This window comes from Pleurodeles waltl, chromosome 7 (assembly GCF_031143425.1).
Source record: "Pleurodeles waltl isolate 20211129_DDA chromosome 7, aPleWal1.hap1.20221129, whole genome shotgun sequence".
Taxonomy (NCBI): domain Eukaryota; kingdom Metazoa; phylum Chordata; class Amphibia; order Caudata; family Salamandridae; genus Pleurodeles; species Pleurodeles waltl.
The window spans coordinates 1,459,258,545-1,459,279,128 of record NC_090446.1 but is presented as its reverse complement, the minus strand read 5'-3'; the positions used below and the strand labels follow the sequence as shown (position 1 = coordinate 1,459,279,128).

Here is a 20,584-nt window from a genome sequence, read left to right as displayed (position 1 = left end):
GCAGATTACTCAAATAAATGAGGCCTGAGATGCTTTCTAAAATGGAGTTCTTCCTTTATCATTCTTACAGGCAGTGGCAGATTTGCTCCAAAGCTTTGAGGCCAGATACACAAAGTGTCTGCCGCTTCTGGCTTTCTTAATCGAAGGCACAGTGAAAAGCATGTGTTCTGCAGACCGTAGAGGTCTTCTGGGATTATAGGGGATTAGTAGCTACTGTAGAAGAGGAAGACTCTTATTATGTGTGTCCTATAGGATAGGCAGAAAGATTTTAAGTGACTGGACACTGGCAGCCAGTGGACGACACCAGAGACAAGGCAACAGAATGGTCTTTTGGTATCTTAAGCTAAGTGTGCGCTGCAACATTCTGAACCACTTAAAGTCACTTAGCCACGCACAGCGGACTACCCAGATAGATTGAGTTGCTGTGGTCGAGGCGGGACAGCACTAGGCCCAGAACGACGGTTTGTCGTGTGGCAGGGCTGCGACCATCATGACAGAACAAGAGGCCCTAAACCTAAATGAAATGGCAAATCAGTCCCCTTGTTACTGTAACATTATTCCAGGGATGATCCTGGTTGAAGGGGGATGGTATCTTCCAGGGCTTGTAAAAGAAAGGATACTCCTCCCTTGCCAGCTAGCCACAAGAGCCCACCTTTGGGGAAGGTTCAGCCAGGTGCTGCAAACCCTTGAACTGTGGAACCAGGTGAAAATTCAAGCCTCGGTTCAAGAGCTTCAGATTTTGGGCAAACCACTTAACCGCCACGCCTAACATGTATAGTCATGTGGTTCTCTTGTAAGGAATGCTAACGCCTTCAGGCTGAGTTCTATAAAAATTGAAATGGAAGAGAATACAAATAAACCAAAGGGAGGTGCAGGCCTGCCTGCAGGTTGAAACAAAGCCTTGGCAGCCCTACCCAAGCAAACCATTTACCATAGCTATCCACACACACAGAATTTCCAAAGAATTCCTGTGTCCGTACAATAAAGCACCACACACACATACACACACCAGCACCACCACCCCCCTCCTGCAAGCACAGTGAACATACTACCATTTCCAATTTGGATGGAGCGAAAAGTCAAAAAAGGCCTGTACCTCGGACTTTCAATAAATTCTGCCGCCATTGCCGGTGAGAGGTTAGTAGTCACTTCAAAAGGATGGACCCATTTTGGTTCCCCCAACCAGTTGTGACAGTCACATTCTGGGTTCTTACACGATTTCACAGGAGCCCTAAGTGAACATTCACAATTGTCATGTTCACGGAGGTGACAAATCAAAAACCCGCAGAGACATAGCCTGGCTTTTCCATCCGTCTAACGGGGAGGGCACATGCTCTCAAGAGCCATGCAGAAGACATTTACATCCCAACAGGAAAGAGATCCAGATCAGTAGAGATGTGTCTAGCATTCCACAAAGCCATCATCCATTTTGTTACCATACACACACAGAAAAGCTAAAGTTGATTCCCTCTAGCAGCCAGACAAACAACCGCAGGTGCTTCCCAGACATCCCGCACCACCCGCATGATGCGCACACACCATTCACGAAGACCCCGCACAGATGAACCGGATGACTCCGAGTAAGGGCTACTAACAAAATATTTTAAAGAGGCAACAATGACGGACACAGGAAAGACTCCTGTCCTATCACAATAAAGGATGTTGCCTCACCACCAGTCCAAGAAACCTAGAAAGAGATGACAGTAAGCACGCACTCAAACAGCGATTACTGTTCTGGGGTCTCAATCCATGTGACACCAAGGACCCACATAATTTGATTTTCATATAATGGAGTCCCCTGGTAGGTGAGATACTCATTTACAACATGATTCCTAAAATTAAACTTCCAACAACAACCAACTCTGAAGTTGCCTATCTTAGGCCACACCAGAAACCTCAGGCCAGTGGCTTCACGATTCAATAAAAACAACCTGCTCATGTCAGAGCTTTTTCAGGCAACACCTCAAAGTTTTGGAAAGGATTACCGGCACAATCAAGTTGAGCGTCATCCTCGTGTTATTCTGGGTCAAAGATACCATCAGACATTTTGATATGTTCCTTGTCAGTTCTTAGGCTATTTTTTGATCTGTAGGAGTCTTTGAAGTCTACACATCCCTCACCACTGAACTTACCTTTCTGTCGAAATCCAGCCATACAACTTGTAGTGAGTAACTCAGTCTTCTTCTTGTCTCTTGGTTTACACTAGAATCATCACATCTAAGTCACCCCAGAAGAAAGATGATTTGTGTTTCAGCTCCTTTGAATAGTTCCTCTTAGTCCTTCTTTTGCCAGAATCTTTTTAAAGTGCTCCATCATTAAGAGACTTCTAGTTGTGCACTATGTAACACCTCGTAATATATAAACAAAATAAAATATAAAAATGAACTCTGACACATCATTAGCAGAACGGTCTACCGATAGGTGGAAAGAGTTTTCTTTTTATTGGACTACAGGAATTCAAACAAAGAGGCGCTGAATTAAATGACCACATAGTCCCTCCCGGTTGACCTTCGGCGGCCTGGTTGCAATGGTGAAACATTTCATGGTGGGCAGAAGGCTGAGAGATTCTAGACCAACACCCTCTTCCATGCACCTCCAGGACACTGTACTCCCCATGCCCCAAATTCAACTTCTCACCTGAAGGCAGTAACTGCTGAGTGATCGAAATACCCTTTCAGGTCAGGGGCTGCGAGGTAGGTGGAGTTCAGCTAGGAAACAGAAAGAACAAGATGAGATGAGGCAGAGCGAGTGAGAAAGAGAAAAGGGGGGTAGTCAGAGATAACAAGCAACAGGAATGGGAAGCCAGAGATGGGGAGTGCCTGAGGTCTGAAGGGATAGGTGGAGGGTGGTTGGAGAAAGCAAAAGGGAGCTCTTGGTGGGGTTGGTTGTCCAAGAGTGAGCAAGAGTGAGCAAGAGATGGGGAGGGCGAGTACAAAAGACCGCAAGGGGTGTCGGGCTAGGAGGAGGATTCTAGCATCTTGCAGCCAACTCTATGGCATGGGCACTGCGGAGCACATTTTGTGCTGGACATCAGATGAGGGGACAGCAACAGACATTTCAGAGTAGGGCAGTGCATGGGGCTGCATGGGTGGAGACAAGTAAAGAACACCAACTGTATCAAAGTGGGCACAAAAAATAAAGAATAGTTTACCCTTGTGCCACTAGTCATCTATTCACCTAACAAACACAGCGAATGAAGACAGAGGTTAAGGAAAGAGTCTACGGGTGTTGCAAGCCTATCTCCATATCTAACTCCGACAAAAGCAGCGATTGACAATGGCTAGCAAGTGTTGCAAGTGCCATCAACAGAGGTGAGCAGGGCAGTGATGCAGGACAAGGTTGAACTCCTAGTATGGGAGAGCGCTGGTGGGGGACAAAGCTCTGGGCACCACTAGCAGTCCACATAAAAAAAAACATGTTGGTTTGAAGGCAAGAGCACTTGAATCACTTTATGAGTTTAAGTCAGAATTCAAACAGAGATCAGGGCTTTTTGCTTGGCATACGGTATTGCGGAGAAAGGGCTTATAGTGTATTTGAAACACTTTTCTTAAGTGAACCCACACAAACACCTGGTTTCTCAGAACAAGTCTTCACTTGGGAGTCAGTATCCCTCTGAAAGAAAGGACACAGATGCCTTAATGCCCCATGCTCTGGAATACTGCCCTTTGGCACCAGAAGACTGACCTCTTCTGATAGGCATTTGCTTGGCTTCCCTAGAGGTCCATATGAAGTTTCCTGTCCTATCATGGCAGGAAGATGGGTATTTCCAACCTGCCATCTTGCCCATAGTTATCTTTATTCAGCTTTATATAGTGGAAACCTTTTCTAGTCTAGTGTGGTCAGCTCACCTATAACTTCAAAGGTAGTATAGGGTGCTACACCACAACCATCTTGCAATGTGACACCAGGTGTTTAGTCCTAGGATTTCGTTTAACAAATTAGCATATTCGGGGACCTATAGTTTGCTTGCTTTAATAAAAACCAACTGCAAAAACATTAGCAAAGGTCTGTTGAAGAGAAGATCAGAACTTGATACATGGTATCTGTAGTGTCTTGCAAGATTTGGAATGGACCCTTTCTGGCTCCCAGACAACTCCGTAGCAGTGTGACGTAATCACTAGGATATAATGTAATAAAGCTTGCCTTAGCATGTAGGAGTTCACAGGTACACGGAAATGAATAAAGACGTGTGATTTACAACTCTGTGTGTGGCTTAATTATTCAGCGGGTACCATGCTAGGTGAGACGCTACAGTATCCTTCTCAGAAGAAGAGACTTTTTAGAAGTGAATAGCTCACATCTTATCATTGGAATAGTTTGGGAGCTCATTAGCAAATCCAGGAATCTTTTCAACAAGGTTACATTTCCATCAATAAGGTAACCATAGGAAATAAACGGGAGAAAACAGATCAGAAAGAGATAAGATAGCGGGTAGGGAAATGACTGTGCATGGAAGATAGGTAAAAGAGGGTAAACATAGGAGGTGGGAGAAGTACAGAGGATTAAGTTCTAAAATCATAGACCAGAGAGAAAACAGACAGCTGTAAAAGGTATAGGTCTGAAGAGAATATGTGGAAAGTGTCACAGAATCCACAATCCACAAGACTGCTACAAGAGGAAATTGCAAAGGGGGCTTTGACTAGGGACAAACCTGCGATTTGCAAAAGGAGACACCAGCAAGTGCAGAGAAGACAGGGAGCACTGCAAAATCCACCAACAGCACAGGGTATAGATGGACAGGATGAACCAGACACCATGTGTCTGGAGGGCAGAGAGAATTGCAGGTGTCTTTGCAACCACATACAGACACAGAGAAACTCCATAATTAATTAGCAGCTGGACGAACAGTAAGGGGCAAAGAGGGGTGCTTTAATTCATCAGAGAGACGTGGTACATGTTGTGGGTCTGTGGCTCTCCCACTGCCAGTTATCGACTCTTACCACCTGCTGCAGGGCATCGGCCAGCTCCTTGAATCGTGTTGATGTTGGGTCCTCCAGATCTGTTGAGTAATCCAAGTTTGCAAGGGTCAAGCGTCCACTGTACACCAGGGTGGTGCGATCTGGAGGTGCCACACTACTCTCAGTCTTCACACTGCCTGGACGCTTAACTAGGACAGAGACAAAGTTATGTTTAGATGACAGTAACATCTGTTGGGTTTGGGCAGTTCACGCTAGGATTGACCAGAGCTCTTGCCAGAACATTTCACAGGAGGTCTATCTTAGATCTTGGAGGATCGTGCCTGCAAACCATTGGTCAGAATGATGATAAAAAAATCTCTCCCGTGAAGGGACTGAGATCTTCACAAAACTGGTCTGGATTCCAATCATGGTCAGAGGTCTAACCAAGATCTACTTCAGCAGTGTGGATCGCTGCACCCCACCCCCAAGTGGGAGGTGCACAGATACGCGAGGGCTGGAGTGCAGTGAGGCCAGGCCATGAGTTCTGAAACAATGTATGAAAGGCATTATCTTATGAAACAGTAAGGTCCTGCAAGGTCAAGGTGGGGCGGTGTATCGGTTTCCAAGGAGATGAGAATGGAACAAACGCAAGGACAAACTCTTACCCACCCATCGAAAGGGAGCATTAATAAACTGCCCGATAGAATAGTATGTCAAATCGCTGCCTGTATGAAAATGGAAGTCCTAAACTGAATGTCACAAACATGGATTTGGTCTCAGCAGGAGGTAGTCATTTCCATGTACACCAAGACCGTTTAGAAGAGGTGGGCAGGTCTGTGCACCTGTGATGTTATGTGCTGCTAGTGGCTCTGCGGGTGCTCCATTTTGACCCCAAAAGAACATGGTTGCTCAGGTATGATGCAATCAGAAGGCTGGAACCCCTCAGTGATCCTTTTGAGAGGGAATGAGTAAGACACTTTTTGATACATGCAAGACACTTCTTAAGGCTGTGATGAACTTCGAGCCAGTGTTTCAGAGTGCTTTGAATAACGATTAAAACATTTAAGAATACTTTCAAAGAAACTTTGTACTGCTGTTGTCATTGTGTGAATTATAGGGATTTTTTTAAGGGGCTTTCAAAAACAAATCACCTTATTAAATCTAGATACACAAATTTCACAGAACACTGAAAAGGGATAAATTAATTTAAATTATCAATGTAATCAATATTTTAGGAAAATGTTTAATTATAAAATACTTGCATCTTACATATTCCTCATTATATACAGCCAAGTGTCAAATGATCAATATCCTCATTGGAGGGATGTTTGTCCAGGGTGGACTTCTATTTCACTAAAGGGAAAAGTGTATAGACAAGCCCAGGGATAAATAAACATGGACTGAACTCAATCCCTCCTATCCTCAGAGAAGGAAGGCCTTTCATGTTAAGAATGGGCCATTATAGTTGAGAAGACAAAACCTGCTAGGACACTGGGATATTCCATCGCTCATCAGTAAAGTAATGATCCTTCAGAGCTGCGTTGGGTTCCAACAAGAGTTCCCTTCCCCTCCCCCCGAGCGAGATCAGTGTGCCCTGGAATCATAGTATGATAGAAGCCACCACAAAGGCCTTCAGCTGGCAGAGAACATCATCAAACGTGATGAGAAGTATGCAATATTCCTACTGGCACATCTGAATTCACACACTTACTAGCAAAGTACCAAACGAGGAAGCCGATGACGCCAGCGAGGATGAGCAAAAGCAGGACAACGATGAAGGTCCTGAAGAGGATCTTGCTGCGAGACCTGCCTCCACTGTTCTTCCCTGGATCAAGGAAAGCCACAGACTCCTGGCGTCCATTTCCTGCCTGCAATAGAAATAGAAGAAAGACAAACATCTGTTCCATACTAGCCTAACCTAGTACAGTACACACTACAGCTGAAACCTAACACTTGCCAACAGAACCTTGGTCACTGGAACTGCTCACATGAATAGAATACATCACTGCTAAGAAGCAGATCGCAATACTGTTCACCCCGCCACCAGAACTTGACAGAGTTCACATTATGCCCAGAACCAAATACATCCTGAAACACCAACAGAATGCACAACCATTCACCCAATCATAAGAACTTAACACTAACACCAAAACCTACTTTGGTGCAGCTTTGCACCAGAAACTAATACAGCACGGGCCTTATTACCAAAGGCTGATACATTGCTTAGTACAGACAAAATGTAATAGGGTGCACTCCTCCGCCAGTACCTAGTACAGAGCATCTTCCCAGTAGACCCTACTTAAAGCTTTGGTTAGAAAGTTACTCAGGGCAATGTGTGTTCTCTGCACTATGACAAGAGAAATGTCTTACTCAGTTGACTTTCTACTCATCTTGGATTCCCTTACATTTGTTTCTGTTATTGCTCCCTCTTTCAGAAATCCACAATACTACACTGGAGGAACCAGCGAGAGCACTTTTTCACTGAGGGGGAACCTACTAGACCTCAAGGGAGGTGGGGGAAGGGAGAATATAAAGCGAACAGTACCTCCGGTGTTCTTCTAGAAGGACATGGCGATGGATTTAAAATGGGGGTCTCACTGAAGAAAGTGAAGGTAATACTGGGTTTTCTGCTCATTAAAAGCATTTGAGTTGCTCTCAAACCTCCCCCACACCTCTGCATCCTCAAAGACTCAGTTTCCCTCCCTCAATCCATCTTGGTCTGTTTCGTGGCCATAATATACATAACTGAAGGAGAAACAAAGAATGGGAAACTTTGACCCCCTGAGACCACAGGGCTCAATGATACATATTCCGTAACAGCAATAAACGATACAACTGCAGAGTCATCTGGACCCCTGGATGCCGTAAGAGATGCAATATTTGCTTTGCGGAGTACTGCCTTTACTGTGCGATTGAACTACATAGTAGGACATACCCATGTGTCTTCGAAACTATGGTTCCGGCTGGATGTGGCCATATATTAAACGCTATTTGCTTGCGTTATACTGCACCAGAGTTACTAATCCATGACCAACTCATAGATCAAGTATTGCCAGCGTGACCCAAAGGAGTCAAGGCCCAGTTAGAAGCATTGGCTTTGTCAGCAGTGCAATAGTGTCCATGGTCCTGGGATGAGAGCAGTAATCAATGGTCTTACTTGAAATGCATCCAGTACCCACCGACTATCCAAGGATTCAGTACAAAAGCCAGACAACAGGTCACTTCACCAAAAGAATCAAGATCAATCCAGAGTGCAGCTGGAAGAAGATTTAGGTTACTGACAGAATCTATGAGAGCGGTGCTTACCACACGTATTCAGTATGCTGCGCCAGGTCGTCAGCACCAAATATTGCATGTTACGCAGCCAAATAAGTTGGAACGGTTTTGGAAGCGAATTCACAATCCCTTTGTAGGTGCTTTGTTCCTTCTGAACCCATATATATATATTTGACCTGCATAAGGACAGTTTACTAAGCCAAAAACATCTGATTCATGGGTAATTCCTCTCTATTTTGCGAGTAGCAGAGAAATAGGCTTGGCACAAGGTAAGATGAATAGACCCCGACTGTGCGAGGCAAGAATGGAAGGTGATACAGAGTGGACTTGGATCACAATTAGGCCCGGGAAGTCCCCAAAACGTGGCCTACATTTGTGTATCGTGCCCTTTCATGAAACATCATTTCATTAGTCTCACTGGACTCCTTTTTAGAGAAAGGATTGGTAATTAAGCATTTTAAAGCCTATAGAACCAGTAAAAATTGTGAATACTAGAAGCACTGCATTTTGGCCGGGCAGGTGAGGTGAACTAAAATGGCCCAAGAGCGACAACACCCCAGCCTGGCTGGGGTAGCCATTGGACAGTTTTTTTTGTTTGTTTTTTTAACAGGAGTTTTAATAATCTGGCTGACACGAAAATGAAGAAAATAACACCGAGTCAGTATTTTTTTCCTCTGATCAGTATGTATTTTAAACAGTCAAAGTCGAAAGCACTTTTGTGTTCTGAAGCTCCTTTGTTCATGTGTAACTGATAGTTAAACTAAACAAAGACAGAAAAGCCATGCTAAAAAAAAGAAGGACTGTTTGGGTCTTGCCTAAAACGGTGTCCATGCGCGGTTGTTGCCAGGGGTATTGTATGTAGTAAAGGGCTTGGAGCCCTGCCATTACTTTCTATTTGCAGGCTTGATTTTCAGTAATTAGGGCTGGCTTGTAATTGGTCACCATAGCTATGACATCACTTCCTTTTGAACGGTTCGGAGAATGGACAAAGTACAAATAAATTTAGTTTGATTCCTATCTTTCCACTAAAGGAGTGTTTTTAAAATCGGCGTTTTTTCTGTTGGCCATTTTGCTTTACGCAAGGTTTCTTTAGATGGCACACATTTACAGTTCTTTTTCGTTCAATTGTTGCACCGGCACGGATTTGTAAAGGAGTCTGTGTGACCGCATTTGTTCTTTTTAAACTTTCTTCGTATTGGTATTTTTTCTGTTTGCCATTTTGCTTTACGTGAGTTTCTTTAGATGACTCGTAGTATTCAAGGGGTTACAATGTGAAATATGGAAATCCTGTAAACTTTCATCCAGATGAGGGGCCCCATTAATGCATAGGCCAAAATAATTTGCATCCTCCTGTTATTATTTGGGGGAATCTGCATTTTGTTCATATCTGCATTTTTAATTTGTCACTGGTTTACATTGTTCTCAGATACTTTATTTAAGTGGCAGGGGTTATTAAACAGTGCGAGTCTTAACAATACATTCGGATCAGCATGTTTAGCAAATCGTTTTTTTATTTTTTTTAATAATGTAACTATTTATCTTTTTTTCGTTAGATTGTTGCACCGGCACGGATTTATAAAAGGAGTCAGTGTGATCACATGCGTTTCTTCATATCAGCATTTTCCTTCCGTTTGCCCTTTTGTTCTACGCGAGTTTCTTTCTATGGACATTGGTATTTTTGGAGTCACAATGTAAATCCTGGTAGTCCTGTAAAACGGATTTCAGATGACAGCATCACTTTGTTTTACGCATAAAAAATGTAACTAAGGGGAGTACTGGCAAGCGGCTACTAGGTGCTCGGTGCACCAATGGTTTAACGAAACTTGATGATTTTGGGGGGGGGGGGGCGAGAGGGGGTGCAAAGTCCATTGATGGGGGGGCCCTCCAAGCTCACTCAGGAGTTTGGCCCTGGCCCGAGAGTGCCCCCTGGCATGGGATCGGCAGGGGCTGTGGGGGCCTTTGTTACGCCACTGCGGCGCACTTCCATAAAACTACCCCCGCCCCCCTTGCAATGCACACACCTCAAATTCATTGTTTAAATAGTGAGGTTTCACCTTTATTTTCTTTGTAAGTGTGGTATTGTAGATGGGTGAGTGGATGAATGCATACATGCATCAATGGCTGAATGGATGCAGTGGTAATGAAATGCATGAATGATTGGGTGAATGGATAAATAGATGACTGGGGGCATGGATGAGCGCATCTATTCATCCACTCATTCGTGTATTCATTTACTCGGTTGTTCAAAGTAGCTCATAGAAACTCAACAGTCAATGAATGGGGCAATCTACACATTGGTCCACCTTGCTTGCAGTGAGATATCCAATTAAGTACGTTTTTTTCTCAATGTAATTTAGATAATCTGTTTAGTATTCCATCCATCAGGAGATCAAGGTTGTAGATTAAGATTCTTGCCAAATTCTTTAGGTAAGTGAATTATGGCATGGTTTATGGAAGAAATTGGGATTATTATTATGGGCCTATACATTGGTGTCATATAGTAACATGCATTTACAGACAATGTAGCCTAGCGGCCGCAGTTACAGGGGGTCGCTGATAGGCAGCCGCCTTTCATACTGGAGCAGTCATCCTCATTCATTATTCTCCCAGTACATCTCCCGAACTTCTGACACACATTAGAAGTACAATAATTACATAGGCTGATCCTATGCGCTATAATTAGCTCTTTACACAAAGTTTTTACCCCAAAAACATAATCAGTTACACTCGGAAAAAAAATGCTTCGGTAGTGATCAAATTCTCGCCCCTTTCTAAAGTGCTTGCGAATTTAGTCTGCCTTGGAGGCAATGTAATCCTTAATATGCGCTCTAAAGCAGCAGGTGGCCGACACTACTTTGATAGACATTGTTAGCCTTTCAGCATTTTAAATTGAATCATACTTTGGACATTCTCTTAAACTACATACTTGTACCGCTTCGGGTTAGTAAAACTGTCTGCGTTACTGCATGCGTTTAATACTCCAGCTTTCTTTGTATCTAGTTTAATGTGAGTTTGTTTATGTCCCATGGAGTATTCAGTGGGTTACAAACGTCAACCGTGCAAAGCCTTTCCAGGCAGCATCCACATCCGCAATATATGTCCTTAACTAACAAGGGTCCATGCAAGTGCCTACTAGGTACAGGGTGCACTTTAATAAAACTAACACACACCTCCCCCCCCCCCCCCCGCATGGCGCGCGCCTCAAACTAATCATTTCAATAAAGAGGAATTCAACTTTAGTTTTCTTAGTGTGTAAGTGTGGTATTGTAGATGCAAGAGTGGATGAATTCAAGTGAGGATCAATGGTTGAATAGATGCATTGATAACGAAATGCATGAATGATGCATCATTGGGTGCATTTCTGTTTCACATCTGCATTTTATTTTGTTTCCTTCGGACTGTGTTTCACGTCAGCATTGCATCGGGATGTTTAATTTTTCCGCTACTTGTGTCGGCATTTGTATTTTAAGAACTTTCCTGTTGTGGCACTGTGGCTCTGAGAAAACTAATTTAGCTACATCAATTGGGGGGGTTCGGCTCAGCATGCTTTTTAGGGGCGAGTGCAAAGCCTCCGGCCCCTGTTGTAATCTCTCTTTGGGCTTCTAACCACGCCCAGGTCACTTCTGCCCCTTACATTGGTTCGTGGGATTGCCTTTCAAAATCCGCTTACTTTCATTAGTGCAAGGCATGCATACGTCATGCCTTTTCTGGTGTTTGGCCCTCCTCGAGCGCACCGGCCAACTTCTGGAAACATAAGAGGCTCAATGTTTTCTGTACTACGTTTTCCTCTTTATTTCGCAACGCGATCGCACTGTGTAAAGATCGCACTCGTTATTTTTCCATTTAATGTGGCAAGAAAAGTCTGGTTAGGAGTTTACAACTCTAATATCTCTAACTCGACGAAATGCGAGACCCGTTGCATCGCAAATGCTTGTTTCACTTCGGAGTTGCATCGGCATTTTTAATGTTTGCACATTTCACTTTTTTGTACCTCACTTATTTCTTTAAAAATCACGTATTATTAAAGCAGTTCACTGCAAAATATGCACAACTGTGCATAAACCGTAAACATGCTAAACATGTGCATTTTATTAAATGATTTTATAAATAAGTGTGGATTAAATATAAATATATTTGAACACTAAAGATGTTAATTGAAAATAATAGAATAGAAACTTTGTAGCAAACAAAACACAGGTACAACAAGTAGCTTCACTGTTCACTCTAGCTCAATCTACCCTCCACTATGCCACTATACTCTGCAACGCTGCACTCAAACAGCACTCTACACCTCTAATCTATACCACTACTCTCTAACCAGCATCACCCCAATATACCCATATTCCATCTAATATGAAACAGTCTACAGCACACCAATGCACTCTATCACTGCACTCTCCTCCACTGTACTCCACTCTACCACACTCTACTCTGTGCCACTGTACAATGAACCACTGCACACAACCCCAAGCCACTAAATAAAGTCTCCAGTACTGAACACCACTATATAACACTAACACACTCTAGGGCAGAGGTCTTCAAACTGGGGGGTGGGCCCCCTCTTGGGGGGCCTCAAGTGATCCCGGGGGAAGGGGGTGCCAAACTCTGGCCAAAAGAAATATTATACAGATAACATGGCTTTGTTTTAAGCAGAAGCATGTTATTGCAGTTTTAAAAAGTTAACAGTACTTAACTGCAATGTTTAAATAGGTTTAGACCTATTTAAACATTGCCATCTTTCTAAAATAATTGTGAAAAATTCTGAGGGGGGCACAGTGATTTTTATTTTTCAACTGGGGGGCGTGGCTTTAAAACATTTGAAGACCACTGCTCTAGGGCGCACTACACAAATACCTCTATGCCATTCAACAATACACTACGCAAATCTATTATACAACACACTACTCCAATATGCTACACCCCACTACTCCATTCTCTGCCACTCCACGCCACTAAACTCAAGAACATGCCAATGCACTTTAGGATATTCAACTCACCTACACTACTCCACTCTGTACCAATACCCTCCACTTCGATGTACTCTGATCTACACAATACCCTCTACCAGTGCTTAATTTGTGCTTGTTGTTTCCGGTGCAGAGCACCAGCACTTTTTTTTTTTTTGAGGGCTGGCGCTTCATTTTCTGCCTCAAACATTTATTGCGAGTAAAAGGCACATATGGGAAAGACGGAGGAAGAAAAAAAAAAAAAAAAAAGCCTCACAAAAGGAGAAAGCAGAAAGTTGCAAGAGTGAGCTGAAAGGGCAGGGAGTGGCTGTAAATTGATTGAAGAGGCCAGAGATGGCTTGCTGCCTCAGTATTTTGGGGTTGCACATTTAATTGCAGCAGCCTAGTATTTAAGAGGAGGGCTTTGGGCACCAGCACATCTTTATTTACAAATTAAGCACTGCCCTCTACACTCTTTTCTAGACCAATACACAGTTTCCTTCGCAAGACCTATTAGCTTTGCCAATGCTTGTTATATAAAAAGAGTGCTCTTCAGTTATCACGCCCTGCCTTTGCAGAATCTTAAAACTTTGATAAATTGTCTTTTATTGCTTTTTTGTAGTTTTATATTGGGTGAGCTCAGCGTGAGGGCGTAGGAGCGATTTATACGAGCACCAGTTACACTACACAAGATCAAATTCATTTTTAGGTTGAGCATAGCAGCGACAGCCCCGCTTTTCCGATGTGTTGGTATCTGTGTGGGCTTTTAACCACGCCCACCTCATTCCCATCACTTTCACTCGTTCCTGTGCTTGCCTTTCAAAAATCCTTTGTTATCATTGGTAAATGGTTTAGGTTTGTCCCTCCTTAGGGCAGTTTTGTTACCGCCTTGCAGACTGTCCCTGTTACATGGATAATTGCACGACTGCCGACGCGTTTGACTGTGAGCGAACTTTTTTCCTTTTGTGTTTATCCTTCTTGCTCCTGCTCATTGCTGCCGCGGCGCTTTGAATCGGCTCGCTTACGTCAACTGTTTTACTTATGTGGCAAGAAAAGTCCAGTTAGGAATTTACAATGCGAATAGCTCTAACTCGAGCAAACGTGAGACCCATTGCATTGAAAATGTTGGTTACTTTAGGCTGCAGGGGATTAAGTGATTTGCCCAAAATCACAAGATGCTGAGTGAACGCCAGGACTGGAACATGGTTTCCCAGCTCTAAAGTCAGAAGGTTTGGTCATGACTCCACATCATCTGTAGTTTAATGAAGGCTTAATAAATCACTGCAAGGCCTATGCAAATAGGCATACACCCTGCAGGAAGGCCTGAAAGACACTGGGGACGAGGTGACGACACCTGGCCCCCAGCGAGGCGGAGGGCTCCTTCTCTTAAATCACGCGCTCCCCAGACTACCACAGCCCCAGGGCAATGGCCTGGAAAAGAAGGTGTGAAGAAAAACTACTACTACTGCTGCTTCCGGGAAAAAGGGGGGGGTGGACAAACGGCCAATAGGCACACACCCATCGCCCAGTACCCACCTTCCCAATTCAAAACTGTGTGGAATGCGAGGGGCAGAGGAGTAAGAGGGGTGAAAACAGACTTGAGTACACCGAGTGGAGAATTGAGACCCTGCAGAGTGAGGGGGCATCAGGCAGGTGCCTATGAATGCAGAACAGCTGTAGGAACAGCCCTAATGGAGGGGGCCATGAGCACAGAGAGGGTGCCCAGAGAGAGGGAGGGAGGAGGGTGTGTGAGTGAGAGAGAGAGAGAGAGAGAGAGAGAGAGAGAGAGAGAGAGAGAGAGACAAGAGACTAATGGGAAAGGGAGCAAGAGGTGAAAGAAATGCTAAGCATCATTTACCAAGCCAAGGAGGAAGTCTTTGAAATTCAGCTAAGCTTATTGCAAAAGCGAGTTAAAACTAACTTCCATTTTGTGGAGCAAAATTATTATTATTATTTTTTTAAACTTGTGTAGTTGTTTGATTTACCTGAAATGGATGATCCCTTAAAAAAAAAAAAAGTCCAATGTGGTGCCACTCTAGCTAAGTCTAATTAACCAGTGTAGTCTGATAAATGTATACCATTTGGTACTTCATGTAGTATGAAGTTTCCAGAACTTGCCTGACGTGGTGCAGCCAAAAAAAAAAAAAACACACAACAAACCCCTACAGCTTCATGTAGCAACCATCAGGAATATTTCTTTGGGCTGCAGGGAATTGTTGAGGCACAGGGGAAACACAAGCACCCACAGGACTACACCAGCTCCATTTCCCAATGACCCAACTCTGAAGGCCACGTCTTGGGACTTTCAGGATGAGGGAACATAGAATGAGTGAGGTGCCACCAAATAAGGCACGCAGCTGGTGCCCCAGACCCCCGTGCAGAAGCATGAACAATTTGGCCTTTTCTTGAACCATCTGATGCTGGCAAACTTTAAAAAAAATTCTAGTTGCGAGTCTTTAGGCTTCACAATTTTACAAAACCCTAATTGGCACCTATACTTTTTGGTTTTAGGGACCTGGCTTCTAAATTCACTTGCCAGGCCTGGAACTCCCTTTTTTACTACATATAAGGCACACCTAAGGTAGGCCCTAGCTAGCCCTTTAGGCAGGGTGCTGTGTATGTATAAGGTAGGGCATACGCTTTATGTACTACATGTCCTAGTAGTGACAACCTGCCTATTTAGTTTCTCACTACTGGGAGTGCTGCTCCTCTCATAGGATTGCATTGGAAGTGCCCTAACATATGCCTAAGTGATAGTGTCTGATCTATGAGGGGTGGCGTAGGCATGTTTGATATGGTTGTCTGATTACTGGTGCAGGTGGAGTTTTTACCACCATTATAGAAATGCCACTTTTAGAAAGTGGGCATTTTTCTGTGCTTATGACTCTGATGTTTTGCAGCTTGACTTCAATCCATGTCTGGGGCATAGTGACAGCTGGACTTTGTGCATACTTCCCAGACAGCCTGTACACAGGGAGGGTGGAGGTGTCACAAGAGTGCATCTGCGTACTGAAAGGGCTTCCTGGGCGAGGAGAGGTAGAGTCGGGGCACACATGCATTTGTGAAGGCTGTGCCCTGGCCTCACACAAAGGGTTCATTTACCCCCTACTAATGTCTTGAGCCAGTGCTGGAGGAGAAAGGGGACAGTCTTGGAACCGGTTAGTGCTGGTTGGAACCCCTTCTCCCCTTTTGGGGAAGCTGCACAAAATGAGTATAAGTACAGGGGGCTGTCCCCCACATTTTTAGACACTAATGAACTGGACACAGGTTGCTGCTGGAAGGACTCACCAGGAACCACCTTGGGGCTGCTCTGCTGTTGTGCTGACCTGTGACCTGCTAGGTCACTGAGAGGGACTCCCAATGCCTTGGAACCTTTGTACTGGCCTGCTTGCTGGGGCCGTGCAGCCCTGTGCCCCCACTGCAATCTCCAGGGGCTGAGTGGTGTTACCCCCACCCCACTGCATTTCAGGGACTTTGGTGCCATTCTCCCTTGATGGTAACCAGTGGAGTGCCCCCCTGACCCTTACAGAGTGTGTGAGTAGCTCTTTATTGACCCCAGGACATGGAGAGCTCTGGATGGCTCCCAGCAAGTGAAGGGCACTTTTTTGTTTATTTCACACAGTGCATGAGGAGCGCTGTTGTATCTTCATGGAGCGCTTCTTGCTCCGCTGTTGCAGAGTGTGAAGAGCACTTCGTTGTGGTCTGCATTGGTGCAAGGAAAGCACCCTGTGTCCCTGCGGCTGCAGGCCCCCTTTCCCGATGACTGAAAAGTGGAGAGGAGCCCGCTGGCAGCCTCTCATGGAGCACGAATGAAGCGCTCACCAGTTTGTGCTACCGAGGCACAAGCCGACACCTACTTGGGTGCGATCACCACAGTGACCCGGGTCAGGAAAGCAGACGAGCCAACTCACTCAGAGATGCCCAGAGGTCTCCCTGGGCTGGGCCACATCCAGAGGAGGACTGTTGCGGTCTAGGAGACCCCAGAGGGCACCAGTGGTGCTGCTAATTAAATACGAACTAGCACCTTCTGCAGGTTAATCACCGCTGTGGCCCAAGCCACAACACAAAGCCGCCTGCCAGCCAGTAAAATGGAGACCCCTGCCAGTAGGGCGGGAGGCAGGACTCTGTGCCCCCGAGCTAGGAGACTTGTTCGGCAGAGGTGAGGTGTCTTGAGGAGAGATGGAGTCGGACGGAGCTGCTCCGCCCTCCCCCCACCTAATGCCAGAGAATAAAAGGAGGCTACCCCGTGTGAACTGAGGACTGGGTGAGAGGGCCTCGGATAAGGAAGACCCATTGGTCCCTATGGTGGGAGACCAGGAGAGGTCTCCCTGGACGAGGAAGTAGGTGCGCTGACCCCTTTTCCTCCTTATGTTTGCTCATATCTTTGGGAGAGCCATTGTTGTGTGATTGTGGGGGTAGTCACTCCTCCTCTAGCAGGGTGGAGTGGCAACCCTCACCGGAGGACTCGCACCTTCATGTCTTGAAGGAAAATTACCGTAATTACTGTGGTTGGCACACCAGGGTCCCAGTGTCCCCACAGCCTACCTGAGCAACTGCAATCATTATAGTAAGCATGCAGTTAGCCCTGTATCATACGGTTGGCGTACTATAGGGATGACTGGTAATTTAGGTATTTTCTAACCCTCAGTGCTTTCCCTGCATTTCATGGCCTGATATTTCATTGGATGCCCATCTTGCTGATTGGGGTGACCAGCAAACATATGGGTCTGCATTGCCTATAGAGGGAGGGTACTCCTTTTATGACTTGCCATTTGGGGAATGTTTCATTCTATGTGCATTCCGAATTATATCTTGGCTTTCATGATAGTGTGGTTACTATGATGTGCATTCTTGGTATCAATGATGACCCTACTACTGCTTGTGTTGCAGAATAGTAGTAGCCTATGTGTTTACCTGACTACTGCTTGCTTCTGCAGAGGACTACTAACCTATGTGTTATTCTGGCAACTGCTTGTGTAGCAGGGTATTACTGATACATGTGTTTGGTCTAATGATATTTTATGCAATACAGCTTATGTTTATATAACATACTGTTGTCTTTCCTTTGTGGTGTATCTACTGTGTCACATGTGTTGTGCAAACGCTTTACACATGACCTCTGGGATAAGTCTGACTACTCGCGCCACGCTACCAAGGGGGTGAGCAGGGATTATCTTGGGTGTGTAGCTCTCTTACCCTGACTAGAGTGGTGGTCCCTGCCTGGCTGAGGCGCCTACCCTAGCCAACCAGAAACTCAATTTCTAACAATGTGTTTCATATCTGGCAAGTGAACTCTACCACAGAACTACCATGTCATGTATGTTAGGGAGCAAAAGAGCATTAGATTAGGCACAGGTTAAAAAAAAAAAAACAAAAAAAAACACACAAGACTGTGTGGAGTTTTTGTTTTTTAAGTAAGGACAACATTTGTTTTAGTCTGGTAGAGTCTATTATTTGCAAACAATGGTTTTGCAGTCAATTATTCTAGACGACACTGCATTCTACGCCCTCCAGAGAGTTGTAGCATACTTTAATCAACCAGTGAAACTAATACTTCAATCCACGTGGCAATATTCCTTCACGAGTTTGTAACCATGTAGCATATGATGGATTATACTGCAAATATACTACATCAGAAACTATGCAAAACACACAGAAGAATGGCAATTTCAGTGCCTGATTATAATAGTCTAATACAATGTAAATAAAGTCTTAGTGTCTGGTGAACTTGCATGCCAACATCGTGTTACAATGTATTTCATGGTTTCTCTAGTATGTAAAGATCTTTCTGAATGTTCTTTCAGCAGCAAATTCTATTGCGATCATGAATTGCAGATACAATAAAATATAATAAAGTGCTCCGCCTTCAGCAACGACGGGGCGCGTGCAAAGTAAAAGTATAAAATAAATGTTAAAAAAAGGAAGAGAAACTGCAGATGGGTTAAAAATGTGCCCTTGCAGATCACATGGAAAGGCAAAGCCTGGAAGCCACATTATATAGTATTGTTTTGGGTGTTTGGAGTATTTACTTTCCTTAAACCTGTCTGACAGGCTTCGCCACTGAAGCACACAGTATTTTATTGCAGGATGGATGACTCGCGCGTGGGACGGGGTCAGGGGGATGGTGCAGGTGGATAAGGAAGTGAGATTGCGCCTTCCTGGAACAGAGGAGCATCCCAAGGTCAGACGAGGCACTCCTTGCCTTCCTGGAACGGGGACAGGTGATGAGGCACGAGTGGGCTGGCAATCTCCAAATATGTGCTCATTACCTCTCCCCCCTTCCCTTCCCTTCCCAGGGCCCCCCCTCAGAACAGAACTCTGTGCACGGGTGGCAGGCCCTTGACTGGGTCCGAAGGGATGGGGCCCCCTCCAGGTACTTTGCAGGCCCCCGCTCAAGTTTCATTACGCCACTGGCCACAAACAGTGGTCTCCGGCACCTCCAAGCTCACGACCACTGACAACCTTCTCCCAGCCCCCCAAGCAGTGTTTAGTTTGTGAAAGCATAAGTGTTGGGGCCTGTAGGAAAATGGCTCCCTGTTGCAGTTACCCCCGACTTTTTGCCTGACACTGATGCTGACTTGACTGAGAAGTGTCCGGGGACCCTGCTAACCAGGCCCCAGCACCAGTGTTCTTTCACTAAAAATGTACCATTGTTTCCACAATTGGCACACCCCTGGCACACAGAAAGTCCCTTGTAAAAGGTACCAGTGGTACCAAGGGCCCTGTGACCAGGGAATGTCTCTAGGGGCTGCAGCAAGTGTTGTGCCACCCTTAGGGACCCCTCACCTAACAAATGCACACTGCCATTGCAGATTGCCTTTTTCTCCCCACCAACACACACAAAGTCGACATGGCATCCCCCTCAGGGCGCCATGCACACAAAATACTGCCTGTGGCATAGGTAAGTCACCCCTCTAGCAGGCCTTACAGCCCTAAGGCAGGGTGCACCATACCATAGGTGAGGGCATAGCTGCATGAGCAATATGCCCCTACAGTGTCCAAGTCCATTCTTAGACAGTGTAAGTACAGTGTGGCCATATTAAGTATATGGTCTGGGAGTTTGTCAAAAACGAACTCCACAGCTCCATAATGGCTACACTGAATAATGGGAAGTTTGGTATCAAACTTCTCAGAATAATAAACCCACACTGATGCCACTGTTTGATTTATTAAAAAATGCACACAGAGGGCATCTTACAGATGCCCCCTGTATCTTACCCAATCCTTCAGTGCAGGACTGACTGGTCTGTGCGAGCCTGCTGCTGAGAGACGAGTTTCTGACCTCCTGGGGTGAGAGTCTTTGTGCTCTCTGAGGCCAGAGACAAAGCCTGCTCTGGGTGGAGGTGCTTCACACCTCCCCCCTGCAGGAACTGTAACACCTATCAGTGAGGCTCAACGGCTCAGGCTTCGTGTTACAATGCCCCAGGGCACTCCAGCTAGTGGAGATGCCCGCCCCCTGGACAC

General features: G+C 45.1%; 1 protein-coding gene across 1 annotated transcript in view; it reads right to left on the bottom strand.

The window, feature by feature from the left end:
- LOC138246484 (suppressor of tumorigenicity 14 protein-like) overlaps positions 1-20,584 on the bottom strand; it is a 128,955-nt gene that overhangs the window by 75,224 nt on the left and 33,147 nt on the right. Inside the window, exons 2-4 of the mRNA XM_069201121.1 lie at positions 6,610-6,766; positions 4,941-5,107; positions 2,638-2,708 (exon numbers count right to left, since the gene is read on the bottom strand). Coding sequence (XP_069057222.1) covers positions 2,638-2,708; positions 4,941-5,107; positions 6,610-6,766 — 395 coding nt within the window. The remainder of the gene's footprint in view (positions 1-2,637; positions 2,709-4,940; positions 5,108-6,609; positions 6,767-20,584) is intronic.